The sequence below is a fragment of the Hippocampus bargibanti genome, linkage group LG15 (genome assembly GCF_051943395.1).
Source record: "Hippocampus bargibanti isolate YZ-2025 linkage group LG15, ASM5194339v1, whole genome shotgun sequence".
Classification (NCBI taxonomy): domain Eukaryota; kingdom Metazoa; phylum Chordata; class Actinopteri; order Syngnathiformes; family Syngnathidae; genus Hippocampus; species Hippocampus bargibanti.
The window spans coordinates 9,274,134-9,297,936 of record NC_142748.1 but is presented as its reverse complement, the minus strand read 5'-3'; the positions used below and the strand labels follow the sequence as shown (position 1 = coordinate 9,297,936).

At 45.2% G+C, this 23,803-nt stretch overlaps 2 protein-coding genes and 1 long non-coding RNA gene across 4 annotated transcripts; 1 reads left to right on the top strand and 2 right to left on the bottom strand.

The window, feature by feature from the left end:
- The first annotated feature begins 239 nt into the window (after positions 1-239).
- LOC148887642 (carbohydrate sulfotransferase 15-like) lies at positions 240-10,655 on the top strand. Of its 2 annotated transcripts, XM_089016028.1 has the most exons (8): positions 240-480; positions 4,611-5,157; positions 5,362-5,701; positions 7,246-7,389; positions 7,720-7,879; positions 7,963-8,119; positions 8,632-8,779; positions 9,241-10,653. In XM_089016028.1, exons 2-8 carry the CDS (start codon positions 4,654-4,656, stop codon positions 9,432-9,434), a joined length of 1,647 nt encoding a protein of 548 aa, XP_088872154.1. In that variant the 5' UTR covers positions 240-480; positions 4,611-4,653; the 3' UTR covers positions 9,435-10,653. The 2 variants fall into 2 exon arrangements, with proteins under 2 accessions (XP_088872154.1, XP_088872155.1); XM_089016029.1 differs by lacking the exon at positions 240-480 and having other exon boundaries at positions 9,241-10,655.
- Positions 10,656-11,692: 1,037 nt separating this feature from the next.
- On the bottom strand, positions 11,693-12,329 carry LOC148887641 (uncharacterized). The gene is made up of 3 exons (XR_016117650.1): positions 12,171-12,329; positions 11,980-12,090; positions 11,693-11,861 (listed from the first exon to the last, which is right to left on the bottom strand). It is a non-coding gene; the product is annotated as an uncharacterized LOC148887641 (long non-coding RNA).
- Positions 12,330-12,461: 132 nt separating this feature from the next.
- LOC148887640 (voltage-gated delayed rectifier potassium channel KCNH4-like) lies at positions 12,462-23,407 on the bottom strand. The gene is made up of 16 exons (XM_089016002.1): positions 22,524-23,407; positions 20,577-20,810; positions 19,869-20,000; positions 19,623-19,759; positions 18,334-18,574; positions 18,098-18,255; positions 17,817-18,018; positions 17,091-17,285; positions 16,806-17,005; positions 16,480-16,729; positions 15,305-15,519; positions 14,665-14,703; positions 14,208-14,542; positions 13,991-14,085; positions 13,660-13,727; positions 12,462-13,589 (listed from the first exon to the last, which is right to left on the bottom strand). Exons 1-16 carry the CDS (start codon positions 22,597-22,599, stop codon positions 13,044-13,046), a joined length of 3,123 nt encoding a protein of 1,040 aa, XP_088872128.1. The 5' UTR covers positions 22,600-23,407; the 3' UTR covers positions 12,462-13,043.
- Between the last annotated feature and the right edge of the window lie 396 nt (positions 23,408-23,803).

The window sequence follows — 23,803 nt, the reverse complement described above, 5'->3', positions numbered from 1 at the left end:
TTGAATGTTTTTTTTTTTTTTCAGGACAAAACTTTTTTTCTGTCCTGCGCAAAAGCGTTTTGATGTATAGATTTTCAGTTGCATCTCCTTTTGATCATACTACAGATGAAAATACATGTGTGTATGATGACGATATGTAATAACATGGTGTGTGGCGGTGGTGGGATGGATGCCTTTGGAGGGGCTGCCCCTGCCCCCTCCCTTTCATCAGAGAGGAGTCAGAGAGAAGCAGCGAACGAGCGCGCTAGTCAGTGTTCAGAACGCAGGCAGAAAGGAAAGGTGGAAGGACGGAAGGACAGAAGAAAGACAGACAAGGAGACAAGCAGCATTCAGCTTGAGGTCATCGTACACTTTCACACAATTCCATCGCAGTGGATTTCCTCCCGTTGACACAGATCCCTCGCGGGAATGGACACGGGAGGTGCGGCGAGAAGTTGCTTGACCCCGGCGGCGGCGTAGCGGGGCCGCCGACAACTCATGGTACGTTTCGCGCATCGCGTTCTCCCATTCAAGTGCGCTCGTTGACATTTGGGCGCGTTGAGCGCCGCTGCGGTGAGGCGACTTTCCAAAGCCTTTCGCAGGCTTGACACGCACGCCCGAATCAAATGGAAAGGTGGAAAAGTTTTGCGGGCGCCCCGCTCGGGAGGCGCGTATAATGTCCTCCTTTCAGAACACGCCATGGATGCCTCGCCGCACCAAATTTGCACGTGTGCGCGTGCGCTTGCAGCTGCAAGCCCATCGAAAGAATCCAAGAATACACTTGCAAGTCACCTGATAAGTTGTAGTTTTTTGGGGACAATGGGCCAGGGACTTTCTTTCAAGACAGGAACATCAGAGACTTTGACCCCGATGTAGCCAAATGGGCATTTTTCAGATTATCCACATGGCAAGACTAGGGATGGCTGTAAAAAAACACTTTTGCCAATTGTCATCATCATCATCAAAATCATTTTTGATTTTCTCATTGTGGGATGGTTAAAGGCTTTCTGATTCAGGTTTATGACACGTGGCTACCAACATTTGGGCTACTGACAGTGCGTTTGATTCATAAGAACCTAATTGTTGGGTAGTAGGAACGATGCCCCTTTTGCACTGAGCAGTAAATGATTAAACAAAGGCCTCAAATACAGATAAAGCGGTGGTCACACCTCCGGCAATGCTTTGTGAATGAGTTAACAACTTCAGGCTACATTCAAGCTTGCAAATGTTTGCTTGACTTTCACTTTTTTTGTTTCTTGTTCAAAGTTCCCTTCACAGAAGAAGGGGAAAAAACATTGGCGAATGTCCTGCAAACATTTGTGACCTAGAGCGAAGTCCCGCATGAATGCCTTCTTTGCGGACAAATGAATTGCTCAATTCCTTGAAATCAGAGAACCAGGTCATCCGTAATCAACAAAAGACAAAGTAGCTACTAAGCTATGAGCGTTCCTTTGACATTAAACGCTTAAAAAGGGGTGGATGGAGGTCAGACAGCGGTGAAAAAAGAAAAGGAAAAAAACAACCCACTCGTGCTCTTCCTCTTTTCACATCAGCATGGATCATCTATGGTGTTTATGGTGGATTTTTTCTTCTCTTTTCATGTGCTGATCCTTGATTACAGAGTCAAGTGATCAGACCGCACGCTTGCTCTTTAAAAGATTGTGCGGCGGCGGCAGACTCCTAATTATGATCATGGCTGTAAACACAGTGTGTGTGTGTTGTTTTTCTCCACGAAGCGGAACAGCTGGGAAAATTGAAAATGTCCACCCCCCCTTCTTCCCATAAACACAAGTCACAGTTTGTCAGCAAACACGCACGCAACGCTTTGGTTTATTGTGATGGCCATTTTGCGCTCAGTATATATTATTGTTACTCAATCATGCTATATCGATGTTGTCGTCACGGACGTGGGAATGGAATTGGCTGTTATGCGCCGGGAGATACTTTGAGGATGATTAGCCAACAAGGTGCTTTAAACTCATTCGCTGCCGTTCCCGAATTTATTGTGTGACGTGGAGCGCCATTCACAAATTTGTTCAGGTTTTCAATATTCTATGGGTTGGAATTTGAGTGACAAAAACCCTGGCATTGGAGTGGACACATTTTTGCACATTGTCTGGAGGTGTATGAGTTAATATCTTATTTATGTTCTATACATAGTCTATTTCAGTATAATTTAAGTATTTTTGTATTTTTTTTTCTCTTTAAATATAAATCAAATTTTAGTGGGAATTTTTTTCCCCCATATTTTTTTATTATTTAATTTCACGCTATTTCATGGATTGTATTTTTTGGATGTTAAAAAAACTCAAAGTAGTTCCTATTTTAGCACTTGGATTTCAATCCTCAGTGGTGTAACATTTCCGCTCTTCCTGCTGGTCAAGCTTGCATCGGAATGACGTGCGGTTGCGTGATCGCAAAACGAACACGGCAACTTGTCTGACGTTATTTTGCCTCTTTATGTTCTAAAGTTAGACGTAGAGTTGAAAGCGCATAATACGTTCGGCCCAATCAATTATTCATGGGTAGGAAAGTCTGCAATTATTTTGCATGCGTTCTCGCTACGACATGGTTTCTTTTGTTTCCTTTCTTCGCCCCCCGCGATTGTTTACGCTGATAAAGATCCCAGTTGGCCTTGTGGCGTCGGCCTCACGCGAGATAAAAGGATGAATAAAAGATAAGTGGAAGCCGAGCACCGAACGGGGAAGCCACCTGAGTTGCCAACCCGCAAAAAACATCAACGAGGGGAAAGGAAAAGTCTACACAACCCTTTTAAATGCTGAGAAGCTAACAATGAAGACGCCTTGGTAATTTCTGGCAAGTACTGTCTGTCATCAATCCCCGGTTTTGTTTTGTTTGTATCACAGAAATAGAACAGGGGTATGCATACGTTCCTCATCCCATGGTACCTTGTTTCCTTTGCCCACGGTTACCAAACAGGGCATTCCTATGCGTCGAGCAAACTGATGCAAAATGTTTAAATCCAAGTCATCGGCATCTGAAGGCCCGGCACGCACTTGAAAGCATCTCATGTACGCCGATCTTTTTACGTGAGAAACAAATCCAATTGCCACCCCGCCTTCTCCTTCCGCCCAGCGCACGATTAATTTCACGCTCGGCTCGTCAGCTTTGCGCCCGCTTCATTTGACGCCTTAGTGGAAATTGATTTTCTTTGTTGACACACTTAAGACGCGCCATTTACACTCGTCATTTTGCTCTTTTGTATGTCCCTCAAAAATCTGATGGCGGAAAACCTTTTCAGCTTTCGGCTTGTTTAGAGTGAGCAAAGCCAACATTCTTTATAAAGTTTAAAAAGTTACTTTCATGAGGTGTTTGGCAACAAGATCATGCTTATAATCTCTCTCTCTCTTTTAAGAATTACGTACGAGAATCTGAATTTTAGTTTGATTTGCTCTCATGGGCCACAGAAAATGATGGTATTGGGCCAGATGTGGGCCCTGGGGTCTCAGGTTTGACACCTGTGAACTGATTAAGTACCACAACTTTTCATGTATGCAACATACAAAAAAAAGTTCTTCTATCTGACTAGTTTCAGCTGCTCCTCTGGGCTGTTTTTCGTCAATAAAAGAAGCTTCTTCGCCAAGCTGGGAGGGAGGCGAGTTATTTGCTATTCCTCTGCCTGCATGCCCGCGTTGATGTGGCAAGATGGCGAGGTAAATGACATTGACTAAGCGAGGATGAGGCATCCTCTTATCGGTCCAAAAAGATAAGGGAAATGGGGGTGCACCTGTGGGGAAGCGGGATGTTGGAAGGAGGTTGATGAGTCACCTCCTCTGCGTTTCTTATCGCCTGATGAATGAGCGCAGGTGGAGAGGCACATCCTCGCTGAAACACGGCTGCATAAGTGATTCAAACCCGGGTGTTCTTGGGTGTCGCATTCACTTATCTGCATCATCTGGAACAGCTTTGTTTTCAAAATTTGAGGGTTCGGGGGTTTCTTTCTTTGGCCCATTTAAGTCTCTTGATCCGCGTGAGAAATATGATTTTAAAATAATACAATCCCGCATGCGACCCACACCGACACTGCTGGGATGGATGTCCGATGCTCCTTTGGAATCATTCCACGTTTACTTATCACTGCTCCTATTTTGACATTGTGCGCGGCAGGGGAGGGGGCGGTTGGACTGGAGCACTAAAATATTGTGTGGCCTTGGGAGTTTAGCTTGTCAAGACTTTTTGGTGGGTCTACTGATGACATGCCGACCAAATATTTTGCTGCTGAGTAAAATTGGATTCAAGGGCAAACATTTTGGGTTGTGTTACAAAACCGAAATTGAAAGGCTGACTTCCTGTAGCTTATTGGGCACAGCTTTATTTATTTATTTAATTTTTGTGTTGATCTAAATCAAGTCAGGGAAAATGACCAATCGTGTCCTGTGTAGATATTACTGAGAAATGTTGCAAGACCGTCTGACTTTGACAAGCATCAACCGCAAATGAGTCATGACCGTGTCAAATTTGCTACGCCGGCAGAAATGTCGCAACTTCTCGGTTTTGTCCCACACGTTCTGTGCTTTCCACAAATGTGGCTTACGTTAGACTGCGTTTGCGTCGACGAATTCCGCCTCTGTGAATGACAAAAATCGACCCTGGTTTCGTTTCCCTGTCAGGGAGCCATCGGCGGATGAGGTGGCGTCTTGTCACCATCCTACCATGGACGCTCGTCACCTGACCTCCTCAAAACTCTGGGCCGCCGCTGCGAGGCAGCATTCGCGGACCGTGACCAACATGGACTACAAGTACACCCAGTTGGACACGGCCGGGGATGACTATCACAAGAGGCCGCTGCTCCTTCAGGTGGACCGGGCGCCCATGAACCTGTTCGCCATCCTGCAAGTGAAGCCCGAGCTCCCGAGGAGTTGGAGCGCCCCCGGCTGGTTCCGCAAGGTCCGACTGTGCGGCGTCCTCCTTGGCGTGGCCGTCACGTTTGTCATCATGGCCTCGTATGTACTGACGGGGAACAGGAAAGATCTCCTGCTTACGCCGTCGCCTTATCACCACTTGGTAAACCCCCTGGGACCATTTGCCTTCAACCTGTCCTACGTGAAGGACTACGCACACCTTCAGCTGGTGGTCAAGTCCATCGTGTCTAAGGTGGAGTTCCACAGGACCCGACAGCTACCGGAGCTCAAGGCTCTGGTTCTCAGTGAGCAACATGTGAGTAACCATCTCAAGTCTATCTAGGATTCATTTGTAGCGTAAAAAATAGCTGTTATCTTCAATGCTAACGACTTCAAATCTGCCCATTTGATTCAAAATTCGAATCATAGAGATCTGAAGGTCCAAGTCAGACTTTTGCTGAATTCTAGCAAATATTTTCAATCAATGTAGAATTGATCATCTTTTTCCCCCTCTTTCCAGATGTTTTCGGTCATCCCCCGCCAATTCCTTCCAGATTTCCGCAACCCCTGCTGGTATGAGGAGTACGTGGGCAACGCCACCTCAAACCCATACAGCGCCAACTTGTACGCGCATTACGCACGGCGCTTCCGCGACGTCTTCCGGCATTTCAGGAATACTTTCCAAAAGCATTTGTGGAGCCGCGACGGTAAACTTTACCGCATCCGCTGCCTGCCGTATTTCTACATCATCGGACAGCCGAAGTGCGGCACCACGGATCTTTACGACCGCTTGCGGCTGCACCCCGACGTCAAGTTCTCCACCTTCAAAGAGCCACATTGGTGGACTCGCAAGAGGTTCGGTGAGTTTGCCAGATGTTTGTCATGTTAAAACAGTCTGGATTTAAACCTGAGATAATTAGTAGTGCGAGATAACGTTAAAATATCGCCAACTTACAAAACATGTACCCAGCTGCGTTCGGCTCAGATGTGAGAAACTCGAGTCTGATAACAATTTTACTGCAAGTGACTTGGTTGGCTAAAATTGCGGACAGGCTTCACCCAACAATCTGAATTTGGGTGCACATAATAATCCGAATATGATTCAAGACAAAAAAGGTGCTTAAATTGGTCGCAGCGCCGATCAGGGGTCGTGAAGTCAGGCAGGGTGTCAGGGGTTCGACGGAAGCTCGATACGCCGACGTGATTGCCGTGCTTCAAAAATCACGCTGACTTGATTACGGACACAGATGAGAGAATGACTGAGTTGAAAGAGGCATACGCTCCCAGGCGTTGCAGCTATTATAATCTCTTAATGCCGTCTCTAAGAACAGCTGCCGCGCAAATCGCAGACCGATGACTCAATTTGCGCGCCGATTTCGAGCCTTGAGTGCGCGTCTATCACCATTGATTCTTTTTCATTTTAATTCATGAAATTTTTGAGCTGCTGAACAAAAACCTTTGATTAATATCACTTGCATATTGTTGATGTTGCAATATTCCAGGGAGGTGTTGTAATCTTTTCCAATGCATTTCGAGTCTACCCTTGATGACGTTCAAACTCACAAAAAAACATATTGATCACTCACAGTGCAATGATGAGCTCAGATAGTATCGAGAAAGATTTGCGCTTATCTCTATGACTACTACTCATATTTATTATTATTTTGTAGTCATAGCAAAGTTCGCTTGATCCTTTAGCTATCCATTTGCACCCATGTATTTCTATTTGTTAATGCACCAGCAGGATTTTGGTCTTTGTACACTACTCTGAGTAAAAAAAATCTAAAAGGTGGGTGGGGACAAATTCCGCCGTTCGATGCCGAACTCTTGAATTGGTCATGTCATGAAGGGATTATTGGGTGAAGTGAATTATAATAAAGCATTGATCAAAAAAATGAAGGCAGGCGAGGTATGGGATAAGAATTAGAGATGGGGTAACTAGCAACTGTGCTTCAAAGCATTTAAGAACACGTCATAGATCCCTTTGACATATACCGTATATATTTAAAAACATACATGATATTCCTAGGCATGGTAATCAGCAGCAGCACTGACACACCATATCCATCAGAAGAAAAAAAATCTCGCAGGCGATCAAAAACCAACAAGATGAAACATCGATTGATGGGAGAGGGGGGAATCCTGCAGCTCTGCACTTCTTAGCGTTGCCCTCCGTCATCACACCTTGCGATGCGACACATGGAATAATGATGCGTCTGGGGGAGCATTTTCCCACTGTACGGCGACAACCGGGCCACGATCATTATCCGCAAATTGCACGCCAACTGGAGAGCACTCCGCTATGTTACCATGCGTACTGTAATTACGGAAACATTGGCTCAGATGGAACCACAATTTCTCAGCCGTTTGTAACAGTGGCCCTTTATTTTTAAACCCCTTGCAGGGATCATCCGTCTGAGCGATGGCTTCCATGACCGCTACCCGGTGGAGGACTACCTGGACCTGTTCGACCAGGCCGCTCACCTGATCCAAGGCAGCTTGGCGGCCAACGACAGTGGGACGCCGAGTCGGCCCAACATCATCATTGGTAAAATTGTGTCACAAGTAGCCTCCTGGACAGTAGTTTGCAGTTGCATGATACAATCTCTATTAATCAACAAATTATCTTCTAACCAAGCGACTAATTAACCCACACCCGAACCAAATAAGCAAAACCAGCAACTCCAAAGCATGACATCGAAATGTCTCCTTGCTTGGGGGTGGGGTTACAAAGCACATCTATGCGGTTGCCAATTCATTCCGTGACCACAAATTCTTTACTGGAAACCGTTTCTATCCACCCCCCCCCCCCACCCCCCACCCATATGCGCATTGGCCCGCCAAAAATTCCCATCCGGCCACTTTTTGTCTTTGGCAGGCGAAGCCAGCGCCTCCACCATGTGGGACAACAACGCCTGGGTGTACTTCTACGACAACACCACCAGTAGTGGAGAGCCCCCTTTCCTCATCCAGGACTTTATGCACGCCCTGCAGCCCGACGCCCGTTTCATCGTTATGCTCAGGGACCCGGTGGAAAGGTGAGCATCTAACGGTTAGCCAGGCTAGATTTAACTATCAACAGACAAAAGTCCATGTTTTCAAAGTTCTTAACGTGATTCAGGCTCTATTCGGACTACTTGTATTTTGGCATCGCCAACAAGTCAGCGGAGGATTTCCACGAGAGGGTGTCCGAGTCCCTCCAGCTATTGGACGGCTGCCTGGCCGACTACACGCTTCGCTCCTGCGTCTACAACACCAGCGTCAACAACGCCATGCCCGTGAGTCAGACGGCATGACAGAGCGCAGAGCTTGGCGCCGAGCGTTCTCTACATGAGCCCCACCCCTCATGACTGCCACCCCCCGTGCCGTCCCAGTACCCCCAGAACACACCGGCCCATTACGGGCTCGCCACGCTCCACCAATGGCCTAATTGCCCATCCGCTAATATGACCTCATGCTTGTTGGAGCATGCAAAAAAATGCCTTCCAGCTGTCCTCCCCTTCCCGTGAGAAAAGTTTGAGGGACCAAACGTCGACACTTTGATTTTCAGATAAAAAAGTCAATCTAATGTAATCAACATTTAAATACAATGAAAATGTCTTATATTGAGTAACCAACTATATTTTTTGAGGAAAAAAATGGTCAAAAACTCATTCATGAGTTAAAGTAAGAAATTATGAAAACTGAAAATTAACCACGCAAATGCATTTTGATTAAGTGTACTTTAAAAATGTGTTTCTCAACATTCGGTCGATGCAACCAAAACCTTTTTTCTGTTTTGTTTGTGCAGGTGCGACTGCACGTGGGCCTCTATGTGGTCTACCTGCTGGACTGGCTGAGCATCTTCAGCCATGAGCAGATCCTCGTGCTCAGGCTCGAAGACCACGCTTCCAACAGGAAGTACACCATGCACACCGTTTTCCGTTTCCTTGACCTTGGTGAGCGTTGGTGATCGATATGCAACGCAGAATGTTAATCAGCCGGACAAGCCACACGTAATGTTGCAACTGCGTTGCATTGATTGGAAAAGTGCAAAAACACGGGCTCAGTAATTATAAGAACATACAACCCATAGGGGACGGAATTCTTACTTTACTCAGAAATACATTCAGTTGGGCCAGTACTTTATTATTGATTACAGACACAAACTATGGTACAGAAGAACTCTTGAGCCTAAGCTCCTCAATCAGCCGCAGTATTATATATGATTTTTTTACTATCTTCAAAGCATACAACTTTTAGATTATATTTTATTTTAAAATAAAAACGCCCCCAACCCCCATAAAATGTTATGACTCTATCAATGACGATGAAATACCTTGTTCAACAATGCCCTCTGGTGGCAATATATATTTGATTATTTGACTTTTTTTCCACTTTTAATTGAACGAACCAACAGGGCCACTGAGCCAGCCGATGGAGTCGGAGCTAAACAGAAGCCCCGCTTCGAACAGCAGGAGACCCGCCGACAAAGACTTGGGCCCCATGCTCCCTGCCACGCAACGCGTCCTGCGCCACTTCTATGCGCCGTTCAATCGCAAGCTGGCGCAAGTGCTGCACAATGACACCTTTCTCTGGGACTCCCAACCCTGACCTTTGACACCTGACCCATACATACAGTAATTAATCTCTGCCCAAAAAGTCTTGTAATTTCCCATAGTAGCCACAAGACGGCAGCATAGCATTTGGATGTGGTTTTCTAAATGTAATCAATCATTCGATTATTGCAATTGGCACAAGCTGGGAAAAAAAGTTTAGTAATTAATTTAACTTTCAACATACATAAACCCGCCCCTCATTTGAGCTCAATAACCACTCATGTCATGTCATCCTCCTTCTCAAGTGCCGGTTTTATTATTTTCTAATTTAACTTATTTTAAGTTATGAAAGCAGCAGAAAGGAATCAAAGATGGTGAAAAGCACAAGTGTGTGTGCATGTGTGTGTGTCTGTGTGTGTGTAAGCGACCTACCTGTTGGTCAAAGAATGTACAGTATAAAGACATTTTTCAAAAAAAAAAAAACACCCTATGTGGTCCTTTTTCAACATAGCACATTTTTGGGGAACTAAAAACCATCTATAAATAATACAAATTTTATTTGGTTTAAAAAATGCAGAATATCTAAAGAAATAAATCTTGATATTATTATATAAGCCTGCGAGCACAGTTGACAAAGAGAGTTAAGAACGATACTGAATTTGAGAAAACAATTGAAACAGCTTTCGGAATTTTTGGTTTTAATGTTGTCTCCAACTTAAGTAACAACTCTTATATCTGCTATGCTATTTTGAAAGACAAGTATTAACTTAATTTTACTTACCTTAATGCAGTTGGGAGTTGTGGGAAGTGAGGATGTCATTTTTTTGTTGACACACAGATTGAAGGTACATTGTTTTTTTGCACTCTACATTGTTAACAGTAAATAAGTATCTCTTTTTGCAGAATACAGAGCTTCTCTATTTTAGTTTACATTTTTATCTCCAAAGAAATTAAAGACAAACTCTTATATGTGCTTTATTATTTTTAGCACATGTAATAAAGATAAAAACACATAAACAGAAAAACCACTTTACTTACCTTGGGAGTTATGGGAAGTAAGGATGTCATTTTAACATAGATGCACAAAAGCAGCTACTCTTTTTGTTTACGCACAGGTTCACGTATGTCTTGCACACTCCATATTGCAAACAGTAAAGATATACTGTATCTCTTTTTTCAAAATGCAGATCTTAATTCTCTATTTTAGTTTTAATTTTCTCTCCAAAGGAAGCACCAACTCTAATTTCTGCTATACTATTTTTAATACCAGTAATAACTATAAAAACACATAAACAGAAAGCACAACTTTACTTACCATGGGAGGTGTAGGAAGTGAGGATGTCAAGCATGCACAAAAGCAGATGTTCTTTTTGGTGATGCATAGATGAACGTCCCACATTTGTTGTTCCCAGTCCAAGTCATCAGACAGTTTACTGCATTTATAGTTAAAGTCATAAGTATCACCGACAAGCTGAAACTTTGCACAAGCTTATTACCTTGCTCGGGAGTGTTTATCCTGGTTCATGTCACCGACATGGCCTCAGCACAGTCTTCATGGGATATGTGGATGCTGTGTTCATTTGTACACATATTACACTTACAATTAAAAAACATGCATCACAAACAAAATTTTACCTCGAGAAAAGCGGCGAAGAGTGGGTTGAATTTCGAAGTCCAAAAGGTATGAAGTGTCCCCGAAACCAGAGAAGCAAACGCCTGCAAAACGTGTTTAGCTATCGCACGATTGGTAATTGAACGACAGGTGTATGTTCCGGGTGCGTAGTTCACACTTCCGGCACCATTTTGATGACGTCACGCTACGGAGAGTCAAATTCGACAAACTAAATAAACGCAAAATTATATTATTTGGTTATAAGTATCATAAATTACATTTTACTACGTTTGGTTAGATATTACTTTCTTACACAATAGAACACAAAAATATCCTTAGAATTCAACATACCTACATGTAAGGAGTTTTTTTGCAACATACATTTATTGGTGACCCCCAAAAATATACAGTATGAAGCAATATTTGGATGCTCACCATCTTTTCAAAAGTTATTTGATACTTTTTTTCCAGCACTGCTGAACTTTTACTATTTGATAGCAAAGACTTCCAATTGCAATTTTGGGCAAGAATTCCTCAGAAGTCCACAAAAACCTCGGATTGGTGGCTGCGATGCGCTTTTTGGAATGAATCTTTTGCCTGCCCGTCTATGCCTGACTTCACTAAAAGTTGCTGACCGCCATTTTAACTGACTCCAATGAATGCCCAAACACTTGAAAAAAAATAATAGCACACAATGGAAGTCCGTAGACAGGAATTTATTATTCAAGCATCAATATAAACGTTTTCGTGCTATTAAACAACATTAACGGTTGCACAAGTCGGTGGTGCAGCATCTTGCCGTGGAGATGCCGGGCCTGTTCATCAAATGGCAGTTATTCAACGTGCTGCAACCTTGAAAGTAGCTGGGGGCTGGGGATGAAAAACAAAAATAAAAAATACACATAGCTCAATAGGTAGTGCTAAGTTGGAGGCTTGAATACAAATGCATCATACAATCTACGTGAAGTGACTGGAACAAAATACTCACGGTTGGCGACTTCAAAAATGACGCTGGCGCAGGCGTTGCTGGAACCCGTGCACACTTCCACCGATCTTGGACACCGGCGAATTCCTCCACAGTAACACTGCAGGGCCTCGCCTAAAACCAATGGAGGAAAGGGAGAAAAAAAGTGAGAAATAAGCCAAATTAAACGGGCTTTCGTGTGAATAAAAACTCACCCTGACAGACGAGCACAAAGACGAGAAGAGCAACAACGAGGCACTTCATGTTGTTCAGGTGAAGATCTGACTGGATTGTTGTTCTTCTTCCTAGCGTGGTCTCCTTTATATGCAGCTTTACCCCCTTGCCAGGAAATTACTTTTTGACACAATAGTACAAAAACATGCTAGGTGTTTGGAAAAAAAAGTAAATATACTTGATTGCGACACATTATTGATCACCCCTGCCCTTCAAATCCAATATGAAGCAACGTGGGAAAGTTTCAAAGCTTTCATAACATTAGCAGTAAATGTTCGACTTTTAGTGACGTTTTTTTGGTAGCAATCAGACCAAATGTTTCTGAGCAATTACAATTGGACCCGAGAAGAATTATCGATCTGATTTTCAGTACATTCCGGAATAGGGGGGTGAGATTACAGTCCTTTATTTTGGGTTTCCTGCGTGACTTGACATCATTGATTTACTGGAATGATGTGATGTAATACTAACCATCCTCAGGGGGCTTTTGGACTTTGTTTCATGCCAGGCTACTTGTAAACCGTTTTGACATGAAAAATGATTTTTTTTTTAAACACTGATTTGGGGACTATTTTATTTCTATTGCACATTTGATATTTATCATTGTATGAATAATCATTGTGGGACATACAAAGGTTGTCTGATGAAACAAGAATTTTGTAAAAAAATATCAGATTTTTTTTTTCCTTTCCATTTTGTACTCTGCATTCATTCTTGGCGATTCTCCCAAGTATACACCCACGTTTTTCCCAATACACCCCTGAAAAAAATACAACTAAATAAAAGGCACCAGGCAACATAAGTGGTGCTCAATGGCCTTGTGGGGTTCCTCCAAGTCTTTTTATTTTATTTTTTTAATCCGTGAGATCCAGAATCCACGACTGCTCGCTACTCTGCGTCTGTACGCCAACGCTGGACCTGGATGTGCTTTCGGGTTCTCCACGGCTGCCCAATAGTGGACTGTGGTGGTCTAGATTGAGACTGCGGTGTCCTAGACTAAGACCGGGGTGGTCCACTTGGAGCGGGGATGTACAAACGGGGATGAAAGAGGAATGCATGTCTTGAACGAAAGATCCGACGTCATCGTGTGAGGTTTGCAACAGGCCGAGAAGCGGGTAAGAACCGGCCGGCGGGAGGTTGGCGAGGGGGTCCGCATCGGGACGTAGGTCCAAAGCGGGCTGGGATCGGCTGATGGCGGTCGGACCCGACGTCCACGTCGGCGGCGCGGACAAGGTCGCCTTTGGGCAGCGGGAAGCGGAAGGGTGGCTTCGGTGGCCCGGATGAGTAGGCGCCGCCTCGTGGTACGAATTTTGATGGGCGTTGAAGTGAACCTGGAGAAGGTGGATGATGCCGCGCAGGCCCTCGGCCAGCTCCGAAACTTCTTGGTTTAACGAGCTCATCTGTGCAAAAGAGAAAAGTGAGCAAATACGCTTTAGGGCCGTTTTAAAGTGGAAACCTGCTGCTTCTGACCTTTTGATGGAGTTGACTGATACTCTGCCGCACTTCCTCACTCTCCAGGAAGAGACTCTGCATGGACTCTGCGGTAATCCCGACAAAGATGCGATTATTCCTAACTATTTTCACTACCAGACAAGGTGCAAAAATGTGTCCATCCAGTGCCAGGGTTTTTGTCATTGTCACTCAAATTCCAGGACCCACAAAATATTACGTTTTAGGACTACATAAACATTCAATGCAGTGTAAAAAAACTCTCTTCTTTCATCAGAGTTAATTCCTAAGTGATATGCGTCTGGAGGAATATGAGCTTGAAATGAGGGCGGATGTCCCTAACCGGACTCACCTTGGGCTCCCACGCTTCCCTTTTTGGCTTGCGGCCCGGCGTGCTCCACGTTGAAATGGAACACGCGTCCGTTGTCCTCGATGCCGTCCACGATTCTTGAGCCGAGTGACAAGAGAGCGCGTTCAAGTCGGACTCCGGTCTCAACAATATTATTCTTTGGTGAGTTGAGGAGCTTCATTTACACCAAAAACATCCTAAATGGATGACGTGAGCATACCTGGGACTGAGGTTGGGGGGTCCAAAGCAGGCGACGGTGGGGATGAGGAGCTTGGGAGGCTGCGGTTTGACCGGAGTCTGAGGCGAGGAGGCAGCGGCGGCGGTGGCGTCGTGACCCAGGAAGCCGCGGCGGATGTTGGGCGAGCGGCAGCGGCGCAGCGCGTTAAACTGGCGCAGCTCGTCGCCCAGCAGGTTTCCCAGCGAGGTGCGGCGTACGGGGCTGCTCAGGTTGGGAAGCAGCAAGTTACGGCGCGACCGCGCCGATGGCGACGGCTGGAAGCCCTCGGATGAATTCTCGTGCTTGCTTCTTTGCGCCGAGGGACTCAGTCGCGCTTCCTTATGCACACAAAAGAGGAGAGGTGGATTCAAATGGAGCATTTTGGACAGATTTTGACTCCGAATGGAAAAATAAAATAAATAAATCAAAGTAACCACACACACACTTGTGATGGACTCACGTGTAAGATCCTGGGCGACCTTGGAAACCTGCCGAGTCCCTGCAGAGAGCAAAAAAAGGTGAGGTCCCCAATTACATCATTTGTATTTTGATTTTCTTCCCCCCTATAAAAAGAAATACATAATTCAGACATTAGTGGGATGGAAAAAACGTTTTGTGACATTTTTCTTTGAAAACAGTCCCTGGAGCGACGTTGTTATGACGACGCCAGCATCTTATGGTCTCACCGCAAGTGACCCATATTGGAAAAGTTTGCCCCTTTATTACTAGGCCGAGTCCAGCGGGCTTCATTAGAACATAATAAGTGCACCGGTTTTGGTTGTCACACTCGGATTGCTCACGAGTCGTCATCCCGCAGAGAGGCGCGGTCATTAAACCACCCGGACGGCCGTCCCACGCCGCCCGCCCGCTGCCCACCCACCATCTCATCTCCTTCCAGCAAGTTATTACGAAACACCAGCTTGAAGCCAGGATTTGAAGGGTTTTCCCTGACTCTGATAAATCCTAAAAATAGCCTTCCATCTGGCAGGTTGGACTGCCATCCTACGGTCTGTTCCCATGACAACGCTTTTACTTCTAAAAAGTTATTTTTATTTATCTTATGATCTAGTGCTGAACTATTTGCGCTAATTGGTCGCTACCTGGTCCTGGCTGCCCTCCCGCAGGTTGTAGGTGATGTTGGTATGGATTTCGGAGGCGAAGATGCTGGCATACTCGGGGTAAAGTTGAAGCACCTCCCTCAGCCCGCGCACGCTGATGTACTGAAGGTCGCAGTAGGTGAGCGCCTTCACGTCCGCGTTCGTCTTGATCACCTGCTCGCTCTCCGGCAAGTCGCATCCGATCAGGTCGCCTTTTCCTGCCACGAAAAATCACAAAAAATTAATACATCACAAAAAAAGGAATAAATGAATTCACAAATGAATTAATAATGTGTGAAACAAAGAGACAAGACACTAGGTTACATTCAATGTAGGCGCTCAAAAGGTGAAACAGCACAAAAGGCGAAGCAGCACATGTAGACATGCAAATCTAACACTAATAAGATCATACATTGGCTTATATTTCTTGAGGCAGATTTGGATACGGGGAGGGAAAAATGATCATCAATGATTATTTAGCGGCATCATTAACTCATTCACTGACAAACGATGTGTAAAAATGTGTCCATTCCAGTGCCAGAGTTTTTGTCATTGTCACTCAAATTCCAGGACACGCAGAATATTGAGTTTTAGGACTATATAAACATTCAATTCAGTGTAAGAAACCATAGAGTATCTTCTTTCAACAAGAAAAAAGTTAATTCCTAAATTATATGGTTCTGGAGTTATATGAGCTTGAAATGAGGATGCCTGTCCAAAATACAATAAAATACATACATACAGGAAAGTCTCGTTATATCGATATTCAAGGGAGTCCGAAAAAATATCGATATAACCAGGACTATCGATATATCCGACCCTGTTTGCATGTAATTTTCTCCGTGCGTGCATAGAAATAGTATCGATATATCCGGGACTATCGATATATCCGATATCGATATAACGAGACTTTACTGTATTAGTTTATATAGTACTTTAACATCAGCTGAAGCTGTAACAAAGCACTAACATGGAAAAAAGACAATTGCTGCCTCCTTGTGAAGGGGACACACATTGCCAGAGGTCTGACCAGCGCTTTATCAGCACCCCCACAAGAAAAACCAAAACCCGAAAGAATTCGGGAATGGCAGCGAATGAGTCAAAAAATCCCCCCAAAAATATTTTGTGGCTTCAACAATGTCGTTATGAATCTCCAGGCGGCAGTGGCGTGTACGAACCGAGTATGGCCAGCACCACACCGTCCTTGAGGACCTCGAGCGATCCGGAGCAGACAAAGTAGTTGGCGTGCAGGGCGTCGCCTTGTCGGATGAGATACTCGCCAGGAACGCAGAAAGACGTCTTGATGTGCAGCGAGAGCGAGCGCAGGCACCCCCGACTGGCGCCCTTGAAGACGGCCAGCTGCAGGATGTCTTTGTTCAGGTGGGTGGCGATGTCGGCGCGAAGCTCGTCGGGAAAGTCGTGAAGCAGCTGCGCGTCCAGGGTTCCCCCACACAAGCGTCAAAAGAAGTTCAAAAGAACCGGCGGGGCGGGCGCGAGCAGGTACCTCGTTCACGTCGATGCCGTTGTTGACAGACCAGGTGGTCTGAAAATACTCCAGCATCCTCTGCTTGAGCTGCTGGGGCAACGCGTGCACCCGAATAAAATCCTTCAGGTCCTTCATGCGGGTGTGATAGAGCGAGCGGCGCGAGTACATGCGCTGGATGATGGCCGTCACGTTCCCGAAAACTAGGGCGTGCATCAGCGCTGTGTCGAGAGGGTTACGATGTCATTGTCGGTCCACGTCCGGTGTGTGTGTGTGTGTGTGTGTGGGTGTGTCAGGGTTACGTACCGCCCACCAGCATGGTGCAGATGGAGAAGATCTTCTCGGCGTCTGTGTTGGCGCAAACGTTGCCGAAACCGACGCTAGTCAGGCTACTGAGTGTAAAGTAGAGGGCGGCGATGTAGGCGCTGCGCACCGACGGCCCCCCCGATGTGCTGTTGGCGTACGGCGTTTCCAGACGCTTGCCCAGCTCGTGTAACCAACCTGCGGCACGTGCAAAAACTCGGGTCGCTGCCACGATCACATTTATTTGGCAATTGAAAATATACCGTTGAGCGCCATTCCCAAATTGTTTGGGTTTTGTTTTTTCTTGCTTGGGTGCCGATAAAGTGCTAGTCAGACCTCCGTCAATGTTTTTCCCTTCCACAAGGGGGTAGCATTTGCCTTTAGTTCATGTTAGCTCGTTGTTACAGCTTCAGCTATTGTTAAACGCTACATAAATAAATAGTATAGTATTGTATTTTGTACAGGCACCCCCATTTCAAACTCAGATAACTCCAGACCTATATAACTTAGGAATTAACTATTTTTTTAATGACAGAATAGAGTCTAAGGTTTCTTACACTGAATTGAATGTTTACATAGTGCTAAAACTCAATATTCTGATGGGTCTTGGAATTTGAGTGACAATGACAAAAACCCTGGCACTGGACTGGACACATTTTTTTGCACATCATCTGCCAGTGAGTGAGTTCAAGAAATTGAAATGATGAAAAGACATTGAAGCGTACGGACCGATTTCCCAGGTGTGGCTGGTGTCGAGTTCCTTGCGCCCGATCATGTACCAGATGCAGGCCATCCAGTGGGCCAGGAGAGCAAAAACGGACATGAGCAACGTCAGCACCATGGCGCTGTACTGCGAGTAGCGGTCCAGCTTCTGCAGTAGCCGCAGTAGCCGCAGCAGGCGCACCGTCTTCAGAAGATGCACCAGAGAGGTCTACCAAAAAGAAAAAATAAGAACTTGGTTCTATTCTTGCCCACACACGACCGGATCTTGGTGGTTTTGGCATCCTCACCACGGTGATGTTGAAGGCGTAGAGGAGGTCAAAGGGCAAAGCGGCCACCAAGTCCACAAAGAACCAGGTGGTGGCGTAGTGGATGCAAATGGAACGTGAGTGGTACACCACCTGACCTGATTGGCTCACAAAGGTCGTGCGGAAGTTCAGGATTATGTCTACGAAAGAAAAAAGTCACATGATTAGCATGAGCGCATCTGATCCGAGTTTGCAAAAGAATCGCGACGCAATCCGACCTGTAATGAAGAGCATCTCGACGGCGATGTCGCTGACGATGGTGGAACGGGCAGCAGCGACGTTGTCCTGGTAAGGCGTGAAGCTGACGTTGTAGGGCACCGTGACGGCTACGTAGAAAGTCGCTAACAGGATCAGCCAATCCCAAAGCGCCTTGGACACGCTGTAGTGAAGCAACAGGAAGCGAGAGCGCTGCACAGCCGCCACCTTGTACTCCGGCACCGAAAGACGATCCATCATGTTCTGGCGGGCGGATACGCCAAAAGACAAGATGTGAAACACGTGATGAGAGATTTGGTGGATGTGTCGATCGTGGACAGAGCCACAAAAAAACAAAAAATGGAGCATTTTGGATTGTCATCAACAGCTGCTGACCGACACTCGAATGCGTGTCAGGGCCTTGTCAAGGAAAGCTGTCGCCATTTTATTTATTTATTTACTTATTTATTTTACTCAGGAGGGAAATAACAATTATCGTCAGGCTTTGGAGGAGAAAGCGGAGAGCTAATTCTTTCTTTAGAATTGAAAATTATTTTGAAAAGTACAAGGAGATACATATATATTTAAAAACCTAGCGCAGAACTGAATAGAATGTTCAATGGCAAAATTAATTCATTACATTATTTAAAATTATGCACGGTATTAACTCATTCACGACAATATTCGGGAATTGAAAATATGACGTAGAGTGCCAGATAGATCCACATAGGGGCTGCATTTCACATGTTTCCATGTTAGTGCTTTGTTCCAGCTTCAGTTGTTGTTAAAGCGCTATATCAACCAATCTGTATTGCATTTTTTGCATATTTTGGACAGCGGCCCTCACTTCAAGCTCAGATAACTCCAGACCCTATAGTTTAGGAATTAACTCTTTTCTTCTGATGAAAGAAGAGAGTCTAAGGTTTTTTACACTGCATTGAATGTTTATGTAGTCCTAAAACTCAATATTTTGTGGGTCCTGGAATTCAAGTGACAATGACAAAAACCCTGGCACTTGAGTGGAAACATTTTTACACATTGTCTGGCAGTCAATAAGTTAAACACCAAAGCTTTAAAAACAAAACAATATTTGAGATCAAAACTGTTTTTAAAATATATCAAAAATTTGAAAAGACAACCTGTACAGAGGTCCACCAACATTTTTGGAGGGTTTGTTTTGCACAAAAAAAACACCCAAAAATGTTGATACCATTTCTATTTTCTCCACATGAATACATTTATGTTGATTTCAGATTCATATTCAATGTATTCTTTTCAACAGAAGGTGTTTGTGCCGCGGCGGCGTACTGACCCCGCCCAGATTGACGTCACCTTTGGCCCGGCGGGAGAAGCGACTGGTCAGCTGGTACAACACGGCTCGACCTCGCTTGCGGGCCTCGCTCAAGCGGGAGTCGCCCTTCCTCCTCCGACGTTTGTCCTCCTCCAAAACTTGCGTGAAAAAAATGTGCGAAATATACTCAAACAGCCAGAACATCCAAAAACTACATTTGACCCCCTGACCCCGCCATTCCATGGTCCAAGAAAATCATGCCTTTACCTTCCCGGGTGTTGTTGCGCTGACATTTGGCATGGCTGTCGGTGATGTCCTTGAATGAGAAGAGGAAGAGGACCATCTCGCCCTTCTCGTTCTTGATGGGCACGATGTCCAGCAGGCACCAGAAGGACACACCTGAGGAAATAATAATAATAAGAAGAAGAAGAAGAACGTTGCGGCTTGGAATTGAAGCGGATTTACGTGGGTCAGTAGATGTTAGACAGTCTCTTTTTGTCAATGGATGCGACAGCTTTGCGTTTGATTTCAACATTTAGCATGGAGCAGACCTGCATATTCCACCATGATTCTGCTGATCCACTGGTGAAAAGGAGGCTTTGATCCTCTCCTCTTTCATCTAGGACTGCTTCATGTAACAAAGACGGTGCAGAAAGTGTTTAAGATTGAATGACTGTCTGTGTATTTTGTGTTGTGTCACATTATTTGTTATTTAGTTGTTTTTTTGTTGTTGTTTTGATTTCAAGATGGCGCCGTCGTATTTTGCTTTTCTACTTCTTCCTTTCCTCTTTGCTCCATAACTTTACTACTTTTGAAATGTAAATGTCTTCCTGTGACACTAATAAAGGTTAATCCAATCCAATCAAAAAAAAATCCCTAACTCATTCAGTGGGATGTCAAAGACATCATTTTGTACCCGACTGCTGTGAATAAGGACATTTTTGTCCCCCAGTCCTCCATTTTGGCTCTTCATACCATCCTTCCTGTAGAAGTGCACCTGGGCCCGGTACTCGTGGCGTCCCTCCAGGGCCTTCTCCATCTGCTGGGCCACCCGCTCGCTGGTGTCGTCGCCGTGCAGGAAACGGCAGCTGCAGTTCTTCTGCATGACTTCGGTGCGCGTGAAGCCCGTCAACTCGCAGAAGCCGTCCGAGCAGTACACGATGGGGTAACCGCGCTGGCCCTGCGCGTTGCCCAGCAGGAAGTTGCTGTCTAATCAAGAAATAATCAGCAAATGCCATTCATGAGTTGGCGATGAAAAGTCATCTTTTATTTTGATAACTACAAACGCCTTGTACTATACACTGTATTGAATGTTTATATAGTCCTAATACGCAATATTCTGTGGGTCTTGTTATTTAAGTGAAAATGACAAAAACCCTGGCACTGGAGTGAACACATTTTTGCACATCGTCTGGCAGTGAATGAGTTAAACAGAAAACTTACATGGATTGACGTCAAGCATCTTGTGGCTGTGTAAAAATATGTCAAACGAGTGTTTGTTGGTTTGTTTACCAATCGCCAAGATTGACACGTCTGAGGCGCTGTTTTGACATTGGCGGCTCCCGTGTCAGCACTTGATCTTTTTTTCTTTCTGTCGTCGTATCTGACATATTTTCCACCAAACGATATCCGCCTTGGTCTACCTTATGTAGCTCAACATATCATAATTCATAATTCGCGGTCATTGTCAACTCGATGAGTATGTTTCATGCTACGTTCTCAAATAGACAAACAACAACTTGAGATAAATAAATAAGTAGTGGGGCAATTATCACCAAAAACAACAACAAAACAGTAACATAAACAACAACTCACTCCTTAGGATCATATGTCAAAATTGCATCATATTTCATGGCAAATTTAGCACGGGCCTCCAAGGGTTTGTAGCAACAAAGGCTAGGAGGAGAGCTGAAACGAGACACGGGGAACACGTGCGCATACGTACGCATCCCCAATGGCCGCAGCCTACAAAGAGGCACGCGTTCCCCGGAGGAGGCCGCGGCTACAAAACAACAGAGTTGCGAAGCAGCGGCTTAACGTGAACACCGGCGCGGCCGCTTGGGCGCCAAATGTCGGAGGAAATAAGACTATTCTTGGTGGGGAGGGGGGTCATCATAAGCGCAAAGCACGCACCGTGTGTATTTTGTCCAAAAAGAATTTGGCAACTACCATATTTTCCAAACGCCTTGATTTTTTTTCCAAAGATGACCCTGCGCCTTATACGCAGGTCAAGTCAAAGTCAGCTGTCAAATATGCTAATATGCATGACATACAGCACAGAATGTCCTCTCGGACCCAGCGTGCAAGACACTTATAACGTGGCTAAAAAAGACAGACAATGGACAACAGACAATACATGCAATTTCGGAATGTAAAGTGAGGTAGTGACGTATGTAAAGTGAGGTAGTGACGTATGTAAAGTGAGGTAGTGTAGTCATGCAAAACAAAAAAAAAAAGGTTAACGTGAGGTCTTGCAGTAAAATAAAACAACAAAAATAGAGTTCAGGATGATAGTGTACTTAGAGTTCAGTGAATGTGGCAGTAGGAAAGAGCAGGGGGGGGCAGGGTTGGGAGGGAGTCTAGTCACCTGACTGCCCGTTGGCAGAAACTGCCCTTGAGCCTGCTGGTCTTGGTGCGCCTTATATGTGAAGTCATATTGAGGTCTCACAACTACTGTCAGCAGGAACTTTTTTTCTAATGAAAGAAGATCGTCTAAGTTTTCTTACGCTGGATTGAATGTTGACATAGTCCTAAAAATAAATATTCTGTGGGTCCTGGAATGCGAGTGACAACGAAAAAAAAACTGGAACTGGCGTGGATACATTTTTACACAAGAACATTTGATTGTTCCACCTGTCACAATACAAAGATAAACCAACCAATCAAGACATTGAAAGCGTACAGGAAGTAGCGAGCACTTACGGGTGCCGTCGAAGCGAGTGGCGATGTTGTCCAGGAAGGTGTTCTGGGGGGCCAGGAGCCCCTTCATCACCGGCATGTTGAGCCCGCTTTCGGGAGATGGGCGTCCAAGTAGGGTCACATCATTCCAGGGGTGTGATGCAGGTGCCGACTGCTGTGGTCCACCATTTTATACGAAAAAAAAAGGGGGACAGAAAGGAGCCCCTTTCATCCGAACATGTTGCGAGGAAGTTGCGTGGCGATCCCTCATCGCATCTTTGCGCTCTCCTCCTTGCGCTCCTGCATCCCGGTCCCTGTAAGGCGGCGACCAATCGGGCGCTCGCTTGGTCTGAGAGCGAGCAGAACAACACAGAGAAGGAGGGGAGAGAGAGCGAGAGAGCTGACAGAAGCCATGGAAGCCGCTATCAGCACATGGCTTTTGTATTCAGCGGAGAGATGGATGCTTTCTATTGTGTTCTGCCCTCATTCAACCTTTTATTTTTATATACTGTAGTGTGTTCCAGATCAATATTGACACGGGCCAAGTGGAACTTGATTCTCAAAAGGATGAATTTAACAGCACCGTACCAGAGGAAAAATATGCAATTAAAAAAATGAAAAATCACCATTAAAAATATATACAGGAAATATCAGACTTATGACCGAGTTCCGTTCCGACCAAACGGCCGTAAGTCAAAATGGTCCTAAGTCCAAATCCATTCAAAATGTTGAATAGAGACTCTGAGGCTAAATGACTCGCAAACTCCGGTACCATCACATGGTCAATCGCTGTGCGAGTGTGAGATACTGGCTGGCCAAAATTGTCGTACATGTTGCCGGCCTGCTAGCGCCATGCGGTGCCAGGCGTAGAATTAAAAATGTAAAAATAAAATTCCAGCTGCTCTCATACATACCCCATCCCACCACAGACCTGCAGCCCCCCCCCCCCCACCCCCCTTTCCCAGCATCCTCGTGACAGAATTAAGATTCCGCTGGCAGAAAAGCCGCTAAAAGCGGATTACGCCGATAAACCGGGAGATGTTTTTCATGACGACTTGATTCTTAACACCCCGAGTAACACGTCCGACAAGTCAACAAAACAACTGGCAGATGACAACAGGTGGAAGAAAAAGAAAGACAATACAAAGTATTTAAAAAAAAAAGTTGAAATCCCCCCCCAAAAAAACTATACATATACACACAATGGGAACGAAGGAGAGCAAGCGTGAGTTGCAACAATGTCAAATTTGGTCAGAAAATAGGGTGACGCTGCTAAAAATACGAGGCCGCTTGTCAATTGGGAG